This window comes from Gadus chalcogrammus, chromosome 11, assembly GCF_026213295.1.
Source record: "Gadus chalcogrammus isolate NIFS_2021 chromosome 11, NIFS_Gcha_1.0, whole genome shotgun sequence".
Classification (NCBI taxonomy): domain Eukaryota; kingdom Metazoa; phylum Chordata; class Actinopteri; order Gadiformes; family Gadidae; genus Gadus; species Gadus chalcogrammus.
In genome coordinates, this window is record NC_079422.1 from 22,201,964 (window position 1) to 22,224,152 (window position 22,189).

At 43.6% G+C, this 22,189-nt stretch overlaps 2 protein-coding genes across 4 annotated transcripts; one reads left to right on the forward strand and one right to left on the reverse strand.

Annotated features, from left to right (window-relative positions):
* The first annotated feature begins 6,042 nt into the window (after nt 1-6,042).
* LOC130391792 (uncharacterized) lies at nt 6,043-14,612 on the forward strand. 2 transcript variants are annotated; one of them, XM_056602061.1, is made up of 8 exons: nt 6,043-6,452; nt 7,105-7,238; nt 7,403-8,060; nt 8,360-8,483; nt 9,496-9,659; nt 10,117-10,251; nt 10,828-11,147; nt 11,583-14,612. In XM_056602061.1, exons 2-8 carry the CDS (start codon nt 7,194-7,196, stop codon nt 12,960-12,962), a joined length of 2,826 nt encoding a protein of 941 aa, XP_056458036.1. In that variant the 5' UTR covers nt 6,043-6,452; nt 7,105-7,193; the 3' UTR covers nt 12,963-14,612. The 2 variants fall into 2 exon arrangements, with proteins under 2 accessions (XP_056458036.1, XP_056458037.1); XM_056602062.1 differs by having other exon boundaries at nt 6,054-6,452; nt 9,601-9,659.
* Nucleotides 13,236-20,362, reverse strand: LOC130391794 (dysbindin-A-like). 2 transcript variants are annotated; one of them, XM_056602064.1, is made up of 10 exons: nt 19,935-20,011; nt 19,416-19,463; nt 19,003-19,053; nt 18,479-18,539; nt 17,911-18,043; nt 16,923-17,055; nt 16,791-16,813; nt 16,266-16,412; nt 15,998-16,132; nt 13,236-15,214 (listed from the first exon to the last, which is right to left on the reverse strand). In XM_056602064.1, the coding sequence occupies exons 1-10, from the start codon at nt 19,949-19,951 to the stop codon at nt 14,937-14,939; spliced, it is 1,026 nt and encodes a 341-aa protein (XP_056458039.1). In that variant the 5' UTR covers nt 19,952-20,011; the 3' UTR covers nt 13,236-14,936. The 2 variants fall into 2 exon arrangements, with proteins under 2 accessions (XP_056458039.1, XP_056458038.1); XM_056602063.1 differs by lacking the exon at nt 19,935-20,011 and adding an exon at nt 20,025-20,362 and having other exon boundaries at nt 13,239-15,214.
* Between the last annotated feature and the right edge of the window lie 1,827 nt (nt 20,363-22,189).

Below are 22,189 nucleotides of genomic sequence, written 5' to 3' on the forward strand. Positions count from 1 at the left end.
AAACCAGGACAGGGTGATGATATTGAAAACAGCTTTAGTGTAGATTGATGGATAACGTAAAGCAGGTGATCCTTGCTGCCATGTCTGAGTCCTCTTAAATGTGTGTCCTGGCTGGTTTAACCTGTGTTCATAATTTTCCAATGCCATATTCCCCATATGTGTACAGCCACAGAGTCTGATCTGTCTAACTTCGGCCAAGTGAGGTTACTCAAACCAGCCATCCACGAGACACACACTAAATCTTTACAAATAAGGCACCTCAATTGCAGTATCAAGTGTCTGTGTGTGTGTGTGTGTGTGTGTGTGTGTGTGTGTGTGTGTGTGTGTGTGTGTGTGTGTGTGTGTGTGTGTGTGTGTGTGTGTGTGTGTGTGTGTGTGTGTTATATTCTCGGACAAATGCATAACAACTAGTAACAACTATAACCTTTGCTTGAACAAACCTAAGGAAAACATATGAGCCATCATTTATGTTGTGAACCAACAAATGTAGCGTTACGCAATGGGACATTACGTACACATTTGAATGCAGTTTTTCTGTAGAATAGGATAGAAGGCTTTTGATGAACATTGAAACGTTGTCTCATGCTTTCATTTAGTTTTGAGCGTGCTGTAAAATAGCCTCTTAAGGATTCAAATGCTGATTTGCTTGTAGCCTTATTTGTTTCATCCAAGCATGGACACGAATCATATTTGAATGTCATGATTTGAATGAGAGCAAATGCATCGGGGTGGCCGTGGCACCCATGGGAGCACCACTGCAATAACAGCCAATAAAAAACTCAGACACATTTTCTCCAAGACAAATGGCACCTTCATACACGATGACATGATACATGTTTGTTAGCCTGAGATACAGAGAGACAGAAGACTCTGCTAGGCTCCAAAAATGTGTATGCGTGTGCATGTGCATGTGTCAGAAGACAACGTCACTGGTCGAGGTCCCAGTAAGGGGCTCTGCCGCGGCGAGATTCGATTGGTCTGCTGAGTGTATTCAGGTGTGGCTACTAGGTAGTAGTTATAACACACGTCCCCTCATCGTTTAGTGGCCAGGGGTTATGAGCTCTACACACCATTCTGACTTGCTGCTGGAGATTGGTCAGAAGCTGATGCTGCCATAGTGGCTCTGCCCAACCTTCTCTTGTCTCTCTCTCTCTCTAAACACTAGACTGGATAGTAGGTGGCAGGTAATCAAACTCCTGCTTGATGCCTAAGGGTTTCTTTACTTTTCTATTTTCCCACACGTCTTCGATTCAACAGCATATAGCCTAGTTCCAAGTGCTACTGGATGTAAGCATTTGAAATCCTGACATGGCAGGAGTGACAAGCTCCTTCATACTTCTAATCTTCGTTTGGTTAATTTCCCGCGTTAGCTTGAAGTTGAAATTGGACAAATGGATCTACCTCGTTGAATACAGTACGAACTGGGACGAATCCCGTCGGTACTGCCAAAGTAGATATACTGATTTGATATCTTTTTTGCCCGAGGATCAGCATGCCCTAGACTCTCTGGGATATTTTGTTAAGGCATGGGTTGGCTTAAAAAGAGACTCTGCAAACAGTCGACCATGGAGCTGGATGGAAACAAGGTAAGAAGGAACATTTACATTGGTTCATCAGTCTTTTCTGAGTTCCTCCAGCTTAGTCTGATGCAGGAAAATGGAACCAATATAGCCCTACATTACATCACGGGTAGTCAACTAGACATTTAAATGTGGTCAAATCAGCATGACAGCACACCTAGCCGTGGTCAAATAAATAATGTCCTGATTACAAAGAATATTAATTACTCCGTCCATACACATGGTACTACTAAATTTAAAATGTATTCTGATTATATCGTGCAACATATCTTGTACTTTTCGAGATTCTCGACTGATCAATCTGGTAAATGACGGCATTCTACGGTCTGTAGTTTACGAATAGCAGCTCAGCCCAGGGATCCAGCTCTATAGTCAATGGAGAGACAGAGACAGTCATTATTGCAAAATAAATCCTGCTCACCCAATAGGTTGATGCAGGACCCCGATTGTTAAATAACGATCCTGATTGGTTAATAACGTTCCAAGGGTGAGCTTTATTTTTCCATAACGGGGGGACACCTCTGCCTTTTAGCAGTTTCAAATCAATGCGCTACAGAGCAAGAAACAACGATCAAATAGAACTGTAGACAGGAAATGTCCATTACAACTCATAAAAGAGATGCACAAGAAGCTTTTGATTACAGCTGATTAAGCCGGTAAAACCATAACCATAAACCATAATTCTCAATAATACACAATTAATTGCATTAGTATCATTAAAACCAATCGTGTGTGTGTGTATGTGTGTGTGTGTGTGTGTGTGTGTGTGTGTGTGTGTGTGTGTGTGTGTGTGTGTGTGTGTGTGTGTGTGTGTGCGTGTGCGGGCGTGTGCGTGTGTGTGTTTGTGTGTGTGTGTGTGTGGGGGGGGGGGGGGGTTGTGTGTGTGTGTGTGTGTGTGTGTGTGTGTGTGTGTGTGTGTGTGTGTGTGTGTGTGTGTGTGTGTGTGTGTGTTTGCGTGCGTGTGTGCGTGTGTGTGTGTGCATTGCTTGTCTTGGTTTGTTGCAGTTACAACGAAGACGGGATTGATATCGACTGCGAGGACTGTGCAATCTTAACAACCGAAAAAGTTGGGGAAACATGTATGCGTACTGAATTCTGTTCCAGAAGAATGAACTTTTACTGTTCTTCAAATAATGTTTTGCACAGAGAAAGAGTTCCCTGGGACAAAGCTAATGATTTATGTCGACACGGCAATGAGGAACTTTCTACCGTTAATAGCACGAATATCCAAGACTTTAAAAAAGATGCTTGGGTTGGCTTGCACAGAGAGGTGGACGGAACCTGGGGGTGGACTGGAGAGCCATCTGATTCCTACGAGTGGCTCCCGGAACACCCATCGCCGAGCTCCGCCTGTGGCCTATATGATGAGAGAACAGATGGCTTGCTTGCTGATCGATGTGACGAGGCCTACCCTTTTGTGTGCTACGATGAACCCTTAACCACGGTCAGAGAGAACAAGACCTGGGAGGAAGCCCTGCAGCACTGTCGGGACCTCGACGACAATTATTTCAAGTATGACCTGCTCAGCTCAGCGTACGACCACAGATACGCAAACCTGCATGTTCAGCAGGCTGTGACCAATGAGGTCTGTAGCCTGTGAGAAAAATACACACACATAAACACAAATTAATCCCTCTACTCTGACTGTGAGGCACATTGGGATCATTGAAAGCAGCGATATGAAGCAAATTAAATGTTATTTATTTATTACCTCGCTATACTTCCTATTTTTGGTGGTTTGGAGATATATGGTATTTAGTCTAAGTATTTACATTTTAAAATATCTAATATTAAAATAGTCCTTGTTGTGGTTGTTTTTTAGTTTATGAAATATATTCTCTAATTAATTGCTTTCAAACACTCTGTCAGGTTTGGATAGGCCTTCGTTTTCTTGCTGGCGAGTGGAAGTGGATCGATGGGGAGGAGATGGAGTACCAAGGTCTCCCACATTGCGCCCCCCAGTGGAAACATTGTGGAACCCGGAACAAGAAGAACAACAACCTGGAGCTTAGGGATTGCATGGAGAAAAGAAACTTCATTTGCTCCAAAACTAGAATAGGAGATGCACCCAGCTACTACAATTATACCTATGCAAGGGCGTAGATTTGGGTGGGGACCAGGGGATGTGTCCCCACCAATGTCAAATGACGACTGAAATGTCCCCACCGATATTCAGGTTGAAACGAGAAAAAAAAGGGCCATATGCGGTACACAAAGGGTTAAATTCCGGTACTGTGGGTGACGTCTCCACCAAAGCTCAGACCAAACCTACGCCATTGGACCTATGGAAATATGTAAAAAGTATACGGTAGCTGTAAACGTTTGAGTTTTGAATGTGACATTTACTTAATGCTTTTAATTATGGCAGCAATTTGACATGATTGACATTTCCTAATTTAATAATACTGCAAGTAACAGATTTTTCAGAGCTCTATACAAGAACAGATATTGTGTGCTGAATTATTTAAATATTATATTTAAACGGAATAAAGCCAGCAATTTAATTTTTTGTCACTTACATTTAACATTTACTTTTCAAAAGTGTACTTCTAAAAGGATTTGATTAAGTTCCACTTCAAATACCAAATTAATTGGTAATTCAGTGAACTTATAGAATGTGTCCTTATTTGTTACTGTATTGTTAATAGTACTTTTAAAAAGTATATTTATAGCGAATACTTTGTGGTAATTTAGTGAACTTATAAGCTTTATTTTCCAGTGTACAAATTACAAATATTAATATGTGGAAAAAATATGTATCACTTCAAATACATGAACTTCATCTCAAATATATAGAGTGCTGATTTAGTATAATAGTTTACTTGCAATGTTGAAATATTTTATTATTAATGCAGTATATAATGTTTAATGAACTACTTTAAAAGGTGTGCTTCAATAGAGTTGCATTTTAAGTCTTTGAAAATATATATTTGATTACACTTGTAATTATCATCATTGGATGACACACCCTGCAGAGTTATTAGCATTCATTAAAGTGGCAGCAAAATCTCAACTTTCTTACTTTAAAACGTGCTAATATGTCTATAGATGATCGTCAACATAGTAATCTATGACATTACTGACATAAGACTGAAATTACACACACCCACCCATTGTGTGTGTGTGTGTGTGTGTGTGTGTGTGTGTGTGTGTGTGTGTGTGTGTGTGTGTGTGTGTGTGTGTGTGTGTTCGTGTGTTCGTGTGTGTGTGTGTGTGTGTGTGTGTGTGTGTATCTCCGTATATTGTATTTAAAATACACTTATATTCTAGTATAAGCAGGGATAAAAAACACAAGCCTACTCTTCATTATAGTATAATACAATAGACTTAAAATACATGCTTTTATGATGCTTCAATTGTGATAGAACTTCACTATAAATACTTTTAACATAATAACACACTTTAAAAGTATTAAATACTGTCAGAAAGATTTTAAAATATTACTAAGACATGCTAGGATAAAAGTAATGAGTATGATAACAAAATATGTTTTAAAAATACACTTCTACACTATTATCAATTGGACTGTAATGCCTATATGCAAGTATATATTTCGAACACACTGGTGATACAATAAAATTGCACTAAAAGAGTGTTTTGAAATCGAACAAAACAAGATTTTCACTAGTGTACTTCAGTACACTGAGTATGCAAAGAAGATTTTGGCAGAGACGCATAGTTGAAGGGGAGGAGGTGATTGGAAAAGTCTAAGGACATCTGGTGGACAGGGGGAGAATGAACACTAAACAACAAAAACACAGTCAGAGATCACTGTGGGAGAGGCTTTCAACAAGAACAGACTGATCTGTAGAGGGATACATAATGTGAACCTGCCATATCAGCATGGTATCAAGAGGAGATGCTGGGCATTGAACGGAGGAGCGACTATATTTGAACCATAGTTCCACTACACTTTGTTCCTCCACCTGCATAACCAATGAAAGCATAGAGGGTACGGCCCAATTTGTTAACACTGACTAAACAGATTAATCATGAATGATATTAATGAAAGGTAAAATATAAGATGGAATGAATTCCCTTGCAATAACACAAGGAGGTCTAGAGGATTTTCGTGTAAGAAATTACCGAATGAAGCCAATTTAATGAAGTCAAAAGAATGCTATTGAAAAGATGCAAAATAAACATGGGATAGGTAAAGTAGGAGTTTAAATAATTAATTAGATGTTTTCGAGGTAAATTGTTCAATTCATTAAGATTAGAGTAGACTAAAGAGTATCTGTTTGAAGTTAGTGACAGTTGCAGGGAATAATGTTTAATTTGCAGGTGATAATAATCTATTTATAGGATTTCATAAGCCTACTCCTGAAAAATGATATGCCATCTAAATACGGCCAATACATTCTTGATTTCTGCCGATAGCCTTAGAGAATGTTAACCCTGGCCAACTAATTTACCAATTCATGCCTTCATCTAGTCAGCCTCCCCTCATCGCCACTACCCACCCGCACGCCGACAACCACAGGCGCGCACACGCAAACACACGCACACTCAGACACGCTCACAAACACACGCTCAGTTGAACAGCCACGCTCGAGCACGAACTACCATGGGATACTGCAGGGAAGGGAACCACTAGCAGGTTGGCTGAGGAAGCCATGCGGCCAGCTCCGAGGCACTTTTGGACTGTCGTGTGAATCAAGCGAGTCGTTGTGGTGCGGTCCGGTGACCGCTCAGTCGGCCTTCATAGCGGGTCCGAACGAATCCTTCCGCCTGCAGGGATAGTGTAGGCCAGTGCGCCCATGTAGCAGTTCCACCAGCGTGGCAGTAGACACCGATGAAAGACCCCGTACAGCCAGTACCAGTACTGCATGTGGTTGTATCATGACGTGACACTGTATCGACCCGCACTAGGTATGTACCTCAATATAATCAGCTTTTTTGCGTTAGCTACAGTACCTTCAATGTGGGCCAGCGGTCCGACGCTGAACAGCGACAGTTCGTCCGAAACATTTTGTGCCATTTTAAAGGGGAGTGTTTAAAGGGGAGTCCAGCCCGATATTAATAGATTTTTTTAAATCGGAGATGGCTTTCTATTCATATTGTGTAACGCTACAGCCTGGTAGATACGGTGACAGTGATGCTGGCGACGGCACGATGGTGATAGCCTGGGAGTTGTAGACTATGCAGTGACATGAACGCTGAAAGGGAAAATAATACACTAGGCACAAATAGGCGTTCAAGTACCTCACCAATTCGCCATAGCCCTGCCTTGGTTATTGTGCATGAACAAACGTTTTGTTTGATTAACAAGTAGACCGTTGACGGCCTATACGTATTTCCATAGCTGAAGTCGGCTGCATTGTTCGCTGTAACGCTGCAACGTGATGTTTTCCCCATCAACATTTGCACTGTTATAATATTTTGTAGATCTCGATTAGGACTATGTTACAGACAGACAGACAGACAGTCAGACAGATTGATAGATAGACAAGCCTCAACAATAGGGCTCCTTTAGGTACCTATTTAATTCTTCATATTCCTCCCCTTTTGTTTTGTGGAGCAGAGCTGTTGTAGTCAGGACTGGGGTCCAGTGGACAGAGAACAGGTGGTGGAGGCCTGGCATAGAGGGAAAGTTGCCACTCCCTCTGCAGGATGAACACAGACAGGCCAAAACGCAAAATCATTCGGAAGAGATATGTGAGTACAATCCTCGGTAAAATCCCTAAAAGTAAAACCTAACTATGTTTTAGCCAGTGTCATACAATATCAAGTTTAGTGGTTAACTTAACGGAATATGGTGTGTGTGTGTGTGTGTGTGTGCGTGTGTGTGTGTGTGTGTGTGTGTGTGTGCGCGCTCGCAGGACGTCAGCGACGGGATGCCTTGGTGCGAGGAGCGCATGGTCCAGAAGGTTCTCTTCCTGTCCCTGAAGGAGTTCAGGGACGCCAGGCGCCCAAGCACCCAGGGGCCACACCACCGACCGAGGCCCGGGTCCGCGGCACAGGATCAGCAGAGGACACCGCGGCCGAAGCCAAGATCGCACGCACGCACAAAAAACAAGACACCTGTCTCCCAAGATGGGCCAAAACCAAAGCAGGGTCGCTGGCCAACGCACGCGCTGGAAAACCCCGAGGAGGAGCTAGCACTGCCACAGATCGCCCCGGACACCTGTTCGCCCCGAGGCAAACGCCACGGGCTTCAAACCGGACAGATGCTCGTCGAGGTCCTGCCAGCAGCCAAGGACGCGCGTCGAAGACGAGCGACAGGCGCGCCACAGAACAGCCGCTCGCTAGCGGGCGGTGCCGTCGCTCAGCCCAGAACACTCCGCTCACACAGAGCACAGAGCCTTCTCGCGTTCTTGGACACGTCCGAGCCGCAGCGCACGGCTCCGCCGACCCTGCAGGACAGCCGCCCGAAATGTGAGGAAGGGCTGAACGACAGTCGTGTCGCGCAAAGCACATCCACGCCGACGGTCCCCACCAGGATTCTGAGGTCCCACACACCTACCGCCCGCCTCAATGGTAAACACCACCAATCACAGAGAGTCATGTTGGATTTCGCTGTGTATAGTCATATTGTTTTGATGTATATGTAGTATTAAATGTTTTACCGATTGGAGAACATGTATGATGATTAAACTCTATCTGTATTACACGACTATATCAGCTGTTATCAACTACAAATAGGTTTAGAGTCAGATTAGATCATTCATTAATGCATTGGTCATGAATTTAGCAATGAGCTATTGAACTTAAAAATCATTGACGTGCCATTCAAATTTAGTACATTATTCATGACATACTTTTTCTCTCCATACAAGGTGCTCCCAGACAGGGTCCAGCTCTGCTATCCACTAATGAGAGACAGGGACTGACCCTGCAGGCCTATCATCAGCATCGTCACGGCAACATGGGTCATGGTAGAGATGACCCGGCCAACCAGAGGTGAGCTGCTCCGAAACATTTTTTGCTTTTGTTCTACAGATGTGCACATACGTCTATGGTGCCGCTGTGTCTCTATTTCGAGAAGGCCTCAGAAACAAGTGGCAGATGTATGTAACGTGGCGGTGTATGACCACCGCGCAGTGGCCGATTCAGTAGCTAGCATAACCAGGTACCTACATTTCAAGGAAGCATCGGTCTCTATTCCTAAGTCGCAGTAGGATGGCCCATAAGACTGTGTAAGATAATAAATGAATTTGTCAATGTAACGTTTCTTTTACCGTTGTCTTGTTTCCCTCACTTTACACATTTTAGCATAGCTAATAAAAAAAATAGCTAGCAGAGTGACTTTTACATCACTGCCCATAGTCAATAGACCAACGACCAGCTTTTTTTGTTGATGTGCTGCTACCTGGTTAGGCTGTCTCACTTTGAAGCACTTTTAAGACGAAGTATCTAACAAGGAAGCTTCCTGAGTAGGTACGTAGGGAAGCTTCCTGAGTAGGTACGTAGGGAAGCTTCCTGAGTAGGTACGTAGGGAAGCTTCCTGAGTAGGTACGTAGGGAAGCTTCCTGAGTAGGTACGTAGGGAAGCTTCCTGAGTAGGTACGTAGGGAAGCTTCCTGAGTAGGTACGTAGGGAAGCTTCCTGAATAGGTGTCGAGGTTATAGGAATCCTCCTTGCCGTAGAGATAAATCCTTTGAGTCGGATTGAAGAACATAAAACACCTTGTTAAACTCTGTACTGACCTGTGCAAACCTGTGATGCTCCTCAAGTGCTCTTGAAAGGACCCTGTCCAACTACAACACTTTCAACCTATCTTCAAACGTACAATTTGATATCCATTCCATTCTTCACATTTGCCACCTGAACTCATGTGGTCTTATACACATTACACTAAGGTGTCCTACTAGAATGGGCGCATGTGTCCGGTGTGTATGTGTGTGTGTATATGTATGTGTGTGTGCGTGCATGTGTGCACGCGCGGGTGTGTGTGTGTGTGTGTGTTTCTGCAGGCCGAAGCTTCAGGCTCAGAGAAAGTTTGCACATTCTCCTCCCAGTTCTCCAGGACCTTTAGTGTCGTCTTCCTCCACACATAACCACAGCTCTTCCACCTCCAGCTGCCTGACGAGACGCCGTCCCAAAACAGAAGACTTTCTTTCTTTTCTTTGTTTGAGAGGTGTGCACACACACAGACACACACACACACACACACACACACACACACACACACACACACACACACACACACACACACACACACACACACAGTTATTAATAAGTTACAAGTTATAGTCAACACAAAATAAAACTTTTGGATCCACTTTATAGATAGACTGATTGTTGTTATGTTGATTTTATGTACCCGTTTGCATAAATATGCATTTCCATCTTGAGTCAAGCAACTGAGACAAACAATTACTATGGAAATAAACGTAATTTACAGCCTTAATCTGAATAAACACTTTGCATGAGAAAAGGCCGATGCCATTTAAACTCCCATACCTTTACATTTACATTTACAATCGCTAGGCTAACCAATTCCCCGTGTTACAGCAATGATGGCAACTACTGCAGTTGCTACACAGTTAAGTACTAACCTTTGATTCTAGCGTTGTATTTCTCTTTCTCCACAGGTTCTGTGGCATTGCCGAACAGCATGGCCGTCTTAGGTAGTTGCCGGAAAAAGGAATCCGCTGTCACTTCATGTCTTCCTAACAGTCTAGGGCGGCCGACGGAGAAAGGCAGGACTACAGCCTTCAGGAGAAAAGGTAACTTGCTGTCTGAAGTGAGCACAAATCTCACTCTTGCCAGAAATGTCAACAATAGTAACGTAGCCCTTTTACCATTTTGGAATCTCTCTCTATTCTGATAAGAGAGATTCACTGAAATAAAAATAATTGTGCCTGTTTTGAAACTATAATGATTATGCATCATGCTAGAGATAATGATATTAAGGGTTTCCCGCAGAAAATGTGTGAGTTAAGGTAGTGGGGTTCAGGGAGACCATTTATTTATTTATATTTATAATTTCATGCAAGCTGTAAGACTGTTTCCCTGAAGCCTGATCTAAACACAGAGAGCGAATGAAGTTGGATTTTGTATAATATTTTCAATTAAACTTCGTAGTTAGGGCAGCAGACGTGTGTTGCTAAGGCTGTAAAGTGTAAAGGAAAACCATGGTATTAGATTAAGGTATATGGTACCGGTAACAGGGAATGCCACCCTTAGCCGAGTCGATCGCGAGTTCACTTCAGTTCCAGATCTGCAGCTTGATGTGACTCAAGACGACCCTCAAACCTCTCCTTCTAACTTGAGTCTGTTCCTCCCTCCCTATCCATCCGCAGCCCGCCACGGCATGGCCCCCAGGCCGCTGAGGAGGCTGGGGGTGGCGGCCCTCCTCCTCCGGGGGGCCGGAGACACGGAGGCCGCCGGCAAGCGGAGATACGGACTGTGTTCCAACGCCGCCGCCGCCGCCGCCACCGCCGCCGCCTCCTCCTTCGCTCCGAGGAAACTGAGCCTAAGGGAAAGGAAGATGAGGGAGGGGAAAGGAGAAGGGAAGCCGACGGGGAACGGTGGAAGAGAGAAGAGGGCAGGGGGGAGAGTCGAGGGGAGGAGGAAGAGAGAGCCGGTTCGTGTCCTGCGACCTCGCCAGCTCTCTCTGCAGGTGAGGGGTACTGCAACATTACAACCGTACGTCAGGACAAGATTATACCTGGCCGGTCTTACGTAGTCAAAGTAGAGAGGCCATCTGAATTTGGCGTTTTAACAAAGAAAACGTGGTTGCCTCTAACTGTACGTTCACACACCAAAAGCTGTAAAAGATGCAAAATCGCAGAATAGCACAAAACGCAACGCTGTCCGAAATATTATTTTCTCACGCACCATGATGCAGGAACAAATGTGTGGTAGAAACTAGGTACTAAAGTTCTCACGTATGTTTACTGGGACCCACGCCGGCGTAATGAAATGTATTTTTAACCACAAGTCCTAAGAAAGGTGAGAAAGCTGAGATTGCTCCATTGGACCAACATGGAACAGTTTTCACTTAACCTGAGCACAAAGAAATTGAAGTGCTTTATTTTTGCTCTTCCTGTCATAGGTTGCCATGGTGACTGGGCTCTCTGATCAACACACTTCCTATGTACTACAAGCACCGCCAATCAAGTCTAAATCGACCAATAGCAGCAGACGTTCCAGACCCTATTCTAGGGAGAGCAAAGCTAGTTTGCCCAGAAGGCCCCATGTTAGCATTAAACACCACATTACCCGTAGAAACCTAAAAACATACACAAATCACAGAATGCCTCAGAACCAGCATGGCACTTGCAACCACAGAATTGCCTCTGTTCATCATTGCCAACTCAGGAACCTTGCATGTTCCCAATCTTCAAGGGAGAACTCTGCCAGGACCCCAGTCAAAACACCAGGCCCGAACAGAATGCTATATGCAAATCCAGCAGCTAATAGCTCAGCTATGAGGCACCCGAACAAACGCGTCAGTGAGCATTCTGGGGTCGTGAGACTGTCCAGGAGAATGAGAGGCCTTCCACCAGATACCGGTCTTAATCTTTTAAACGCTCTATTTGCAATGCCAAGCAACAACTGCAACAACCTGAGGAATGGCCAGATACAGCAACACAAAGGCTCCAAGATGACGTTGCATGGCATACAACGCGGCACCGAGGTCCTCCGAGAGAGGCTGGGGTTTGACCCCAAGGCTCCCAAAAGGGAGACGAGGCTCGACCGCGGTGTCGGAGCCCGTGAAGCAGCGGAGGACAGCGTCAGGCGTGCGGAGGACGTGGCGGTGGGAGACTCGGTGTCGACGCAGGGGACCGTAGGTAAGAGCGGGGTGGACAGGGACACTGAGGAGATTGGTAAGGACGGTGAGGACGGGAAGGACATCTGTCAACACCCGTTAGGAAGAGATGGACGGGAAGTCAGCGGTCGTCTTGTTGAGGGCGAACAACAGACCCCGGGCTGCGCTAGTCTGGACAGATTGAGGAGCAGGAAAATGATGTGCGAGGCAGATCACAGGAGCTGCGGCGACGCCAGTGAGGGTGTGTTGTGTCAAGGCCACGTCGATAGCTCCGCAGAAGAGGACAACAGCGATGTAGCTTCAGTCCCGTCCAAACCAGCACCACCTACAAGGACTGTCACCAGAGCGGCAGTGGCCAAGGCCAATGCGGAAAATACATCGTTAACGTATACCAGTGTAGATTCAGGTGAAAGAACAAACTGTTCTGCCAGGGGTGCTAAGCCAACTCACAACAGCACAAACAAATTCACAAGTGCAGCCAACTGTCCCCTCGACAATACCAGCCGGGGGACCTCTAAGGAGTCATTCAATGCTCTCAGTAAGAACTTGTCAAAGGGCACTGCTCCAAACGGCAGGAATCCTAACACCACTTCCAAAGGGCCAATAAAGCCTTCTACCTCTGTCGCTAAGACCAGAACGAGCCCTAGGAACCTGAAGCCGTAGTGTTGCCATGCATCCCTTGTGGGATGAGGCTTTATACGACATGGCAATGTCACCTTTGCCTAGTACCTTTGGGGGTAATATAGTGAACACTGATTTAATGATAATATGGAATTGCATGTAAACTGGTTTTGCCAGTTCTCAATCCTACTTTTTCTTGTTCAATGGCAGCTACTATCTGTATTCTTCTGGTGACCAGTCAATTTGAGACCAATTTGACGTGTAAAGAACAATTTCTTTGGGCATAACTTGATCTGACGTAACACACTGTTTGGACTCAAGCTTTTTATTATTTTTTACATTAAAATAAATGTGAAAGGGAAAGGCACATGAGTCAAATACAAAGGATGTAGATAAGTATTTGAAACAAAATATTTAATACAAAAAAACATTCTACGGAAATCTTTTAACTTGATCTTTCATACATTCTACTTGAACATTCGATATAACAAGCTCAGCTATTACAGGTCAATTCAATTGAATTCCTGTAAGCAACTGCATTCTAGTGAGGAAAGGGAGAGTTATGTTAGAATTATTAGTGATAGACTGACTATTGACTCAAAAGTGATGCATTGGTTAATTGCCTTTAGGGCAACATATTTAAACAACAGGAATCATACTAATCAAACCACTTTCGACTCCATATGTACATCATCATTGATTGTCCTTTGTACAAGTTGGCCTGTTTAGTTATGTTTACCTTTTAGTCATTGGAATTTACAATATACCTTCTAAAGGAAAAAATCTCAAGCCTCAACATTGACACACAAACCGTGTTTACATTACAGAGTAGAAATGTGTACTTTGATTAAAATATAAAACATTTTTTTCAAAAAGAAATGTCTCACCGTGAATAAATGATTGAAATTGAGTGATAGCTCTGTCTGAAATTAACACATCGTTCACAATCCGTTTTAAAAGTGATCTAGTATGAGCAAGAAAAGCAAATGTCTTTTGTTGTACTTTGCTGCAATACTTTTTATCTAAATGAGGTGTAGGCGAGTAGTCAAAGTAATTAAATAAAGGTAATTTCTTTGAAATGAAATACTTTTTCCCCTATTGTTTATTGATGTTTATCACTACCACAAGCAGTTTGGTTTGGTTAATGTTATTTGCATTTATTGAACAGGTCATAAACATCTAATCTAGCCAGGCTATTGTGGATGTTGGGAGTAAAGTAAAGGTTAGGAAAGGTAAATGTACGTCATTTTTTATAAAAGACTCATGACTTCGATCAAAATGCATTGTGCAAATAACACCAACCTTGAACACTGGTTGGCCTTACCTAGCAATACTCCTATGCAATGGAATGTAGATAAGCAAAGCGTTTTGGTCATGTGCTTTTAATGGTGCTACAGCATACATATGGGAAGACATTTTATACACATGTGGATTACGTAATTATCATTTGCTTATCCCGAGAGTCGATAACTGACCATATGTTTTGCTATGGTAATAGAAAAAGCTATTTTCTGCTGGCACTAGGCAAGCACAAGCTGGTTACAACATAAACGTAAATATTATCGGCAGTTTATTTTCTGAACCTCTCTCAAACACACACACACACACAGCATCAGGGGTTATTGAATAGTTATTTAATAATAAAACAGCCATACATCTCAGATAAGCAGAGCTCCATATCCTCCATGCTCTGGATAGAGAGCAATAGCAGGTGGTACGTAAAATATTTAGCTTGGATTTCCAAGACCAGAAATCAACTGATATGGCGTTCAGTGACAAAATGTTGAAATGCTTGCAAAATGGCCACATCTAAGCAGAATAACTACAAACGTTAATGCTTGTTAACAGTGTTTTCTCGTTTATACTGCACTTAAGGATGCAAGCGTTTTCTTTAGAGGCTTTCAATTCAGTGTACCTTCAGCCTAGCATGATTTGCCTCTTTGAGGGATCCCAGTCTGTAGCGGGCAGCAGACCCACACACGGAGAAACCTTTAAGTTGCTTGGGTCTCCAGTACCCTACCCGGTGGTTGGATCACCACCAGAGTCACTTTCATCAGAGCTCCTTGGCAAACCATCCTCTGGCAGAACGGCCAACAATGTGTCTGCCTGAATGTCCTCCTCGTCTGATTGGACCAGAGGGATGTCCTCCTCGTCCGATTGGACCGGAGGGACGCTGCTGCCCTCGCTGGCCAACTCCTCGCTGAGCCTGGACTCCTCATCCGGCTCGTCGGCAGGATGGGCGTGGCCGGTGGAGGCCCTCAGAGACTCTGAAGACCAGGAATCAACGTCTGGTCCTGATAAGAACCAGGGAAGACGAGTTAGAGCGCCTGACCCCACTACATCGATGTTCACAGGTCAGGACAGAAAGGAGAAAATATTCACCTTATTTATCGTTGGAAAATCGATGCAAAACAACCAGAAAAGGCTAAATATATCACGATAAATATGATACAAAATGATCCTCCTCTTCTCTTATATAATTATTATATTTTTAACTTGAGCCCCCCAGTATACATTTAATTCAAGTATGCCGCTACGACCTTCCATAGACCAGAAGCTACTGAGCTAGCAGGAGCCGCTACGACCTTCCATAGACCAGAAGCTACTGAGCTAGCGCAGGGAGTTAGCCGCTATGACCTTCCATAGACCAGAAGCTACTGAGCTAGCGCAGGGAGTTAGCCGCTATGACCTTCCATAGACCAGAAGCTACTGAGCTAGCAGGAGCCTGGAGGACCACCATGGTTTCTGGGTAGTGTAATTATCTATCACACAATACTGAAAATAATCAATACAATCATTTAGAAACGCATTGGTGTGTACATTTTGCCCTATCTATAGCCTTTACGGCAACATTGAGTTCCTTAAATACATTACATCCTCATAAAAAGGTTCTTAAGTCTTTGCTTTGAGTGAATTCAAGTCATCCGGGAGGGCATCCGGGAGGGACGTGCCTACCCTGCTCCATGCTTCACGGTACGCAGGGAAAGCATCTTGTGAAGCATGAAACACACACAGGACAAAAAAAACAGGGAAACCCCCTAACACGGACATTAGAACCAACAAGAGGGCGGGCTAACCAGAAGTCAGGGAGGACGTGCTGCTGTGGGCCTCGTTGGCGCTGGAGTTGAGGAAGTCGTCGAGGGCCTCCAGGTCCGAGGTGTCCGTCACCAGCAGCTGATCCAGAGCACAAACCTGGCCGCCGCTGACCTCCTCTGTGCAAAAGGATGCAAAAAGCGCAGAATGTGTCAACAATACCACGACCTCGATGGGCTCGGTTGCCTAGTCTGTGACTTGAGCATTGCGATTCCTTTTTTCCCCGGGCGAGCGCTCGGGTCTGAACCTCACCCTGGAGCTGCAGGTACCCCGTCGACAGGTAGCGCTGCATGTCGTGTTTGAACGCCTCCTCGTGGATCCTCTGCTGCTCCTTCAGCTTGAGCTGCGCCGCCTGCTCCAGCTCGGCCACCTTCCGGGCGTGGTCCGAGTCCAGCTCCTCTGGAAGGACATGGGAAACCGTTTGACGCGGTCGCTATCAACGGCCTTCATCCTAGTTTACACTGGGCCTTATGGTTCGAGCGGGAGAACGGGACAGCTAAAAGCAGTGACACTCCGATTACTCCAAGCGGTTTCATATCCTATTTATTAGTTATTTGATCCCAGGGCAGGGATCCCCTTTCAACGATTTTAATGTTAAAGTCCCGTCGGTTCGATCCCATCGGTTTGGTTTCGGACACAACGCTGCCAGACTTCTCTCATGCCGGTTCAAAATGTTGCTGCTCGGTTCAAGCTTTAACCCATAAGCCATTATAAATAATAGAAAGAAATGTGTACACATTTGTATGCAGGTGGCAATACTCATGATTGACATCTCACCTTTCAGGGCCTCCAGCTCTTTTCTGTTGAAAAACAAACACATGGCAGAAGTTGTTATAGATTATGTTTTGTACTTAATTTAAAACTTAATTGAACTGCTCTTTTCACATCAATTATTTATTAAGACAGTACCTTTTCTTTTTCTTATATTTCTCCAGCTGGTTAATGTGATGTTGTTTAAATCTCTGCTGGTCACATTGAGAGCACAGGGTGTCAAGGTAGGCAAGCCTGCTCTCCATTTCTTCAAAGTCTGCTTCTAAATGTGCTGTAGACAGAAGAAAAGTAACAAATGGCCATCTTTAGGAAGATTTGAGCTACAACATATATTCGATATTCTTACGGTGGCGGACCGACGCCCCGCCCTCATTGGTAAAATCCTCCGTTTGTCAATGGCCATGCAAATGACCATGCGTTTGTCCCCGCATGTGATTTGTTTACCATTATGTTCATTTTTATGTGCCTTTCCCCGGACGTGATTGGTTGCTGCATCGGAAAGCCGAGGATCCAGGAAGACAAAATACGGGCGAGCTCAACAGTCGCGGCAGCTTGTCTCGGATTTGCAACTTGCCATTTAGGTCTTCGAATGCTTGTTTGTTACTTGATTGAGGCTCTCGTTAGCTACCCGGGAACTGGGCCAGGGTAAGTTTGTTAGAAGTTATCGAAAACCGACACGCAGTTACACCTTTGTTAAACACTAGGCGCAGGGGTGCTGCTCCTCTCGTGTATTTTGGGAACTTTTCTTTGGTTATATTCATTTCTTTGATATGGACAGCACCCAATGGCCCTTTTCCTTTTGTAGTTTTGCCTCCTCTGTTTGTGTTTAATTGATTACCCCCAGATCCGGGTTAAATAAACAACTTTAAGTTAACCAAAGACATCTGGTTTTATGTTGCCACCCCTTTCCCTAGCGGGGGACGTAACAGATATTAATATTTCATGATAATTATTCAATATTGGCCTCATATCTCACACTTTTGAATACTTCAAAACTCTGAGAAACTCACTGAGGTGTTTGAAAACGGGCTTGTCCATTCTTTCTGATTCCTCAAATTGAAAAAAAAATATTGCCTCACCTGCAAAGGGCAGGTGATGAATAACAGGCTGCCTTTCTTTAGCTTACCTATCCTTCCTGAAGCCGTCTCCAATTGGTCAACGAAGCCTGGTAGACCCTGGATCTGCTCCTGCATCTGTGACATTGCTGTTCTCCTCCTCTCCCAGTGAGCTGACAGCATAACCACATCCCCATCCAGAGCCTGGGAGACAGGGAGAGGTGCATAGTGCATACTGATCATTACCCCAATTGACCTCCACCACAGTAGTATTAACGGCTTTATGTGCATCCTGGGAAATGCATGCACTTCAAAAAGGAGATCACAAGGATTTCTTTCAATAAACCAATAAAAGGGGAAACTAAGAGCACACATTCGTCTGTTTAGGGTCAACATTATAACATTATTATGTGGGAAACAAAAAATTGGTGCAAAATTCAGCAGAACTTGAAACCAGCTTGGGATTGCTTAAACAACAACCAACCTGATGGATAACATTACAATAAGGCTCAGGCCAATTTGGACCCAGATCTAGTTTTGAAAATGACCCGTTCTTTAAAATGTATGCTTACAATGTATACACCCGTGAACATCTTTACACAACCATAGGAGACCATAAGAGAGAGTAATAACCCAAACCTCTGCATTCTGAGCACAGTCCTTGGTTCTTCTATGGAGGATTGCCCAGTTCTCCTCATACCTACACAAAGACACACATTCATTACGTAATAATATTTAAGCTGCAGTTTAATTTGAAAGCAAGATGTTCTTTGATGAAACAATGGTTGGCAAGACTGTCGTTTTGAATAGATACTGTGACTAATAACTTCAATCCAAATCACAAATTTCTTCCTATCAATTACCAGACATATCTATGCTGCTCTGAAAGCCAAATGGGGTACATCCCAACACTCAGCAGATTGGGAACCTATAAAATATAATAAAACTAGAAGGCCGTAATAGCTGCCTCATTAACCGCCAAATGATGATACAACAATACACATACATTAGTTACTCTCTCTGTTCATAGTCCAAAGCCTGCTTTGCATCCTCAAGTCTTGTTCGCCATTTATTTTAGAGCACAGTAACGCAAATTTGAAGAGACACCATATTCTCTCAAAAATCCAATCCAACAGTAAGTGAAAGTGTCCTTCAACAATTACCTGTTCAGCAGCTCTAATCCAGCAATGAACTGAGGAGGGAACTCCTGGAATCTAAGGACATTTACAAAGAAATAAAGTATTTACACAGAAATAAGAGAAGACTGGGTGAAATATTGTCTGCTAATCACGGCATATTTGAGATATTCTGTTGGCCGATGACAACGCTCAAAAGGAGCACATATATCTATAGATCTATCTAAACATCTGCATCTATCTAAACATCTGCATGCATGCATGCATGCATGCATGCATGCATGCATACATACATACATACATACATACATACATACATACATACATACATACATACATACATACATACATACATACATACATACATACATACATACATACATACATACATACATACATACATACATACATACATACATACATACATATAACGGGCATACCTGGGTCTTCTCTTGACGTCTTTCGACCTGTCGCCCAAAGTCTTGATTCTTAAAAAGTGATGGTGAAGACAACGTTGATTATTTCACCTTCCATCACACACTGCCTTAATGTTTCAAACAGGCGAGTGGTTCAATTATAAATAAAGGACTAAATCTTCTTCAGAATAATTAAAGAAAATACAGAGCAAAAACAATTATCTTGGATCTGATAAACGAGTATGTAATTTACTGCTCACAATACAAGATTAAGTGATTTATCATGTGTCCTGATAAGATTCTGATTTTTTTTGTAACGTTTTATCACTTTGAACGTTTTTCATGCAGAGCCCAGGAACCCAAGACAGTCATGTGCTGAATCCAGCATGTGACCAGCATCACCTGAGAGCAGTTAAATAAGCTGTAGGGTTTACTCAGGTCATATTATAGCAAAATACACTATTAATGACCCAGAAGCACGGCGTACTATCAACATACATGACGTGACGGATCATAAATCGGGCTGTTCCTAAGGTGACATACCGTGTATGTTTAAACATCTTTTGCAGACTTCCTTTAATCAAATGAGTTGTTGACGGAAGGCGAAGACATGGGAGTGAATGAGTTTCTTACCCGGACGTTAAATCCTGCTGCACCGTGTGAAGGCGCTCGCGGAAATTCCCCAACATATCCTCCCCGTTTGTGAAACACGTCTGAGTTACTGGAACCAGAAACAAGGAAACACTTGCTGAATTACTGGAACAACCCCAACCTAAGGCTACACATCAGCCAGTTCAAATGTCGGCTGACGATGAGGTTTTGGTCGCATAGAAGCAATGTCGGAAAGCATTCTGTAATGTCCAACCAGAGTCACGTTAGAGGAAGACAAGGCGACACATAAACCTGTGTGTGTGTTGTTTACACCGCGGCGTCAATTCGCCAGCCCAAAATGGCTTCTTCTTCTTCATCGTTAATCTTGTGAAGGCTAAGCATCGCTAGTGCTTTGCTGCCCTCTATCGTTTTGTAATCATATTGTGGCGACTCCTCCGGGGTCGCGTAGGGGATCCTGTTTTCCTGTGTTTTCAGTTGATGAAATGGGTTTTTGAAGTCTTTGTTTGTTACTAAGTGGGGTTAATGGGTTCGTGGTGTTAAATGGTTGTGTGTTGTTCAATGCTAACATGTGTGTTTAACGTTGTCGCCACCATCACTGACTGTCAAATTTGTTCATTGGTTGTGCTGTTTTCTCATGCGTTTGTGTGGAATAAGGTGGCCTGCAGTCGTGCGGGGTATGGGACGCAGAGCTACAGTTGAGTTAAATCCTGACTCCGTGTGCTTCTTGGTCGCCGCTACAATATCGTATATTTATTGTAAATATACAATGAGCCTCATCCAGCTATCTGGTTTCTGTGTTAACTCCATTAGTATTTTTTTTTTAAATATGAGTAAGCTGAGTCATCTCCGCAAATAGTTATCACTGTTGTGTTCATTATGTTCAGCGTATAATGGACATTTCATAAAAACATGTTTGAGGACGTTAGGGGGGGGGGAGGCTCTTTAGGTAAAAACATCTAAATTGCCAAAATTGATTGATAGGTTATACAATTAAGAGAAAACAACGGTGGGCCACTTCATAACTAATTTATATATATTTTTAATTCAATAAATTAATCTTTTTTCTTTTTACAAACCTTAATTTTTGGTGCCCCCCCCCCCCCTCTGCGTATAGGGAGCGGCGGGCCTGGCATATTATCATTGTTTTTATAATAAATTGTATTGATTTATTAGTAAAACATTTATATTAAAATGACTGCTTAACAAGTTTCATCAAACTTTCTCATTGATGATAACAAGTCCAGATACAGATCCACTCTCACTGAGGAACACTTAACCACATCAGGAATACCCCTGACTTCAGTGCACTTGTTTAAACCCATGAGAGACTTTACTCCTCCCTTTGAGCACACATTTTTTTGTGTGGTTGTAGTACCTACCCTACAATATCAAATGTGGACGCACGTCAATACACCTGTTCAAGTTCAGTGCACTTGGTACACATACAGATAGGTTTCCAAATATGTATTCTAGCCTAGATGTCTACTATGACGCAGGATGTCGGCGTCATCCTGGACAACACCCTCTCATTCGCACCCCATATTCACAACATCACCCGGACTGCATTCTTCCACCTCCGCAACATCGCCAGACTCCGCCCATCACTGACCCAATCCAGCACTGAAATCCTAGTTCACTCATTTGTCACATCACGCATAGACTACTGCAACGCCCTCCTCACCGGACTCCCCACCAAACTCATCAACAGACTGCAGATCATTCAGAACTCAGCCGCCCGGATCATCACCCGCACCAAATCATCTGACCACATCACCCCTGTCCTCATTCAACTTCACTGGCTCCCAGTACACTACCGTATCCAATACAAAACCCTACTCCTCACCTACAAAGCTCTCCACAACCTAGCCCCCAGTTATCTCTGCGACCTCCTCCAAGAATACACTCCTTCCCGCTCCCTCCGCTCAACCTCTGCTGGACTACAATGTATCCCCACATCACGACTCAATACAATGGGTGCCCGGTCATTCAGCTGTTCAGCACCCAGGCTCTGGAACTCCCTCCCCCCACACATAAAACAGTCAGACACCATTACAACCTTCAAGTCACAACTCAAAACTCACCTGTTCAAACTCGCACACAACGTCTAACTGATCACTGTTTTGATTTTTTTTTTTTTTTTTTTTTGTCTTGTTTTTGTTTTATTTATTTCTTATTGCTTATGTTTA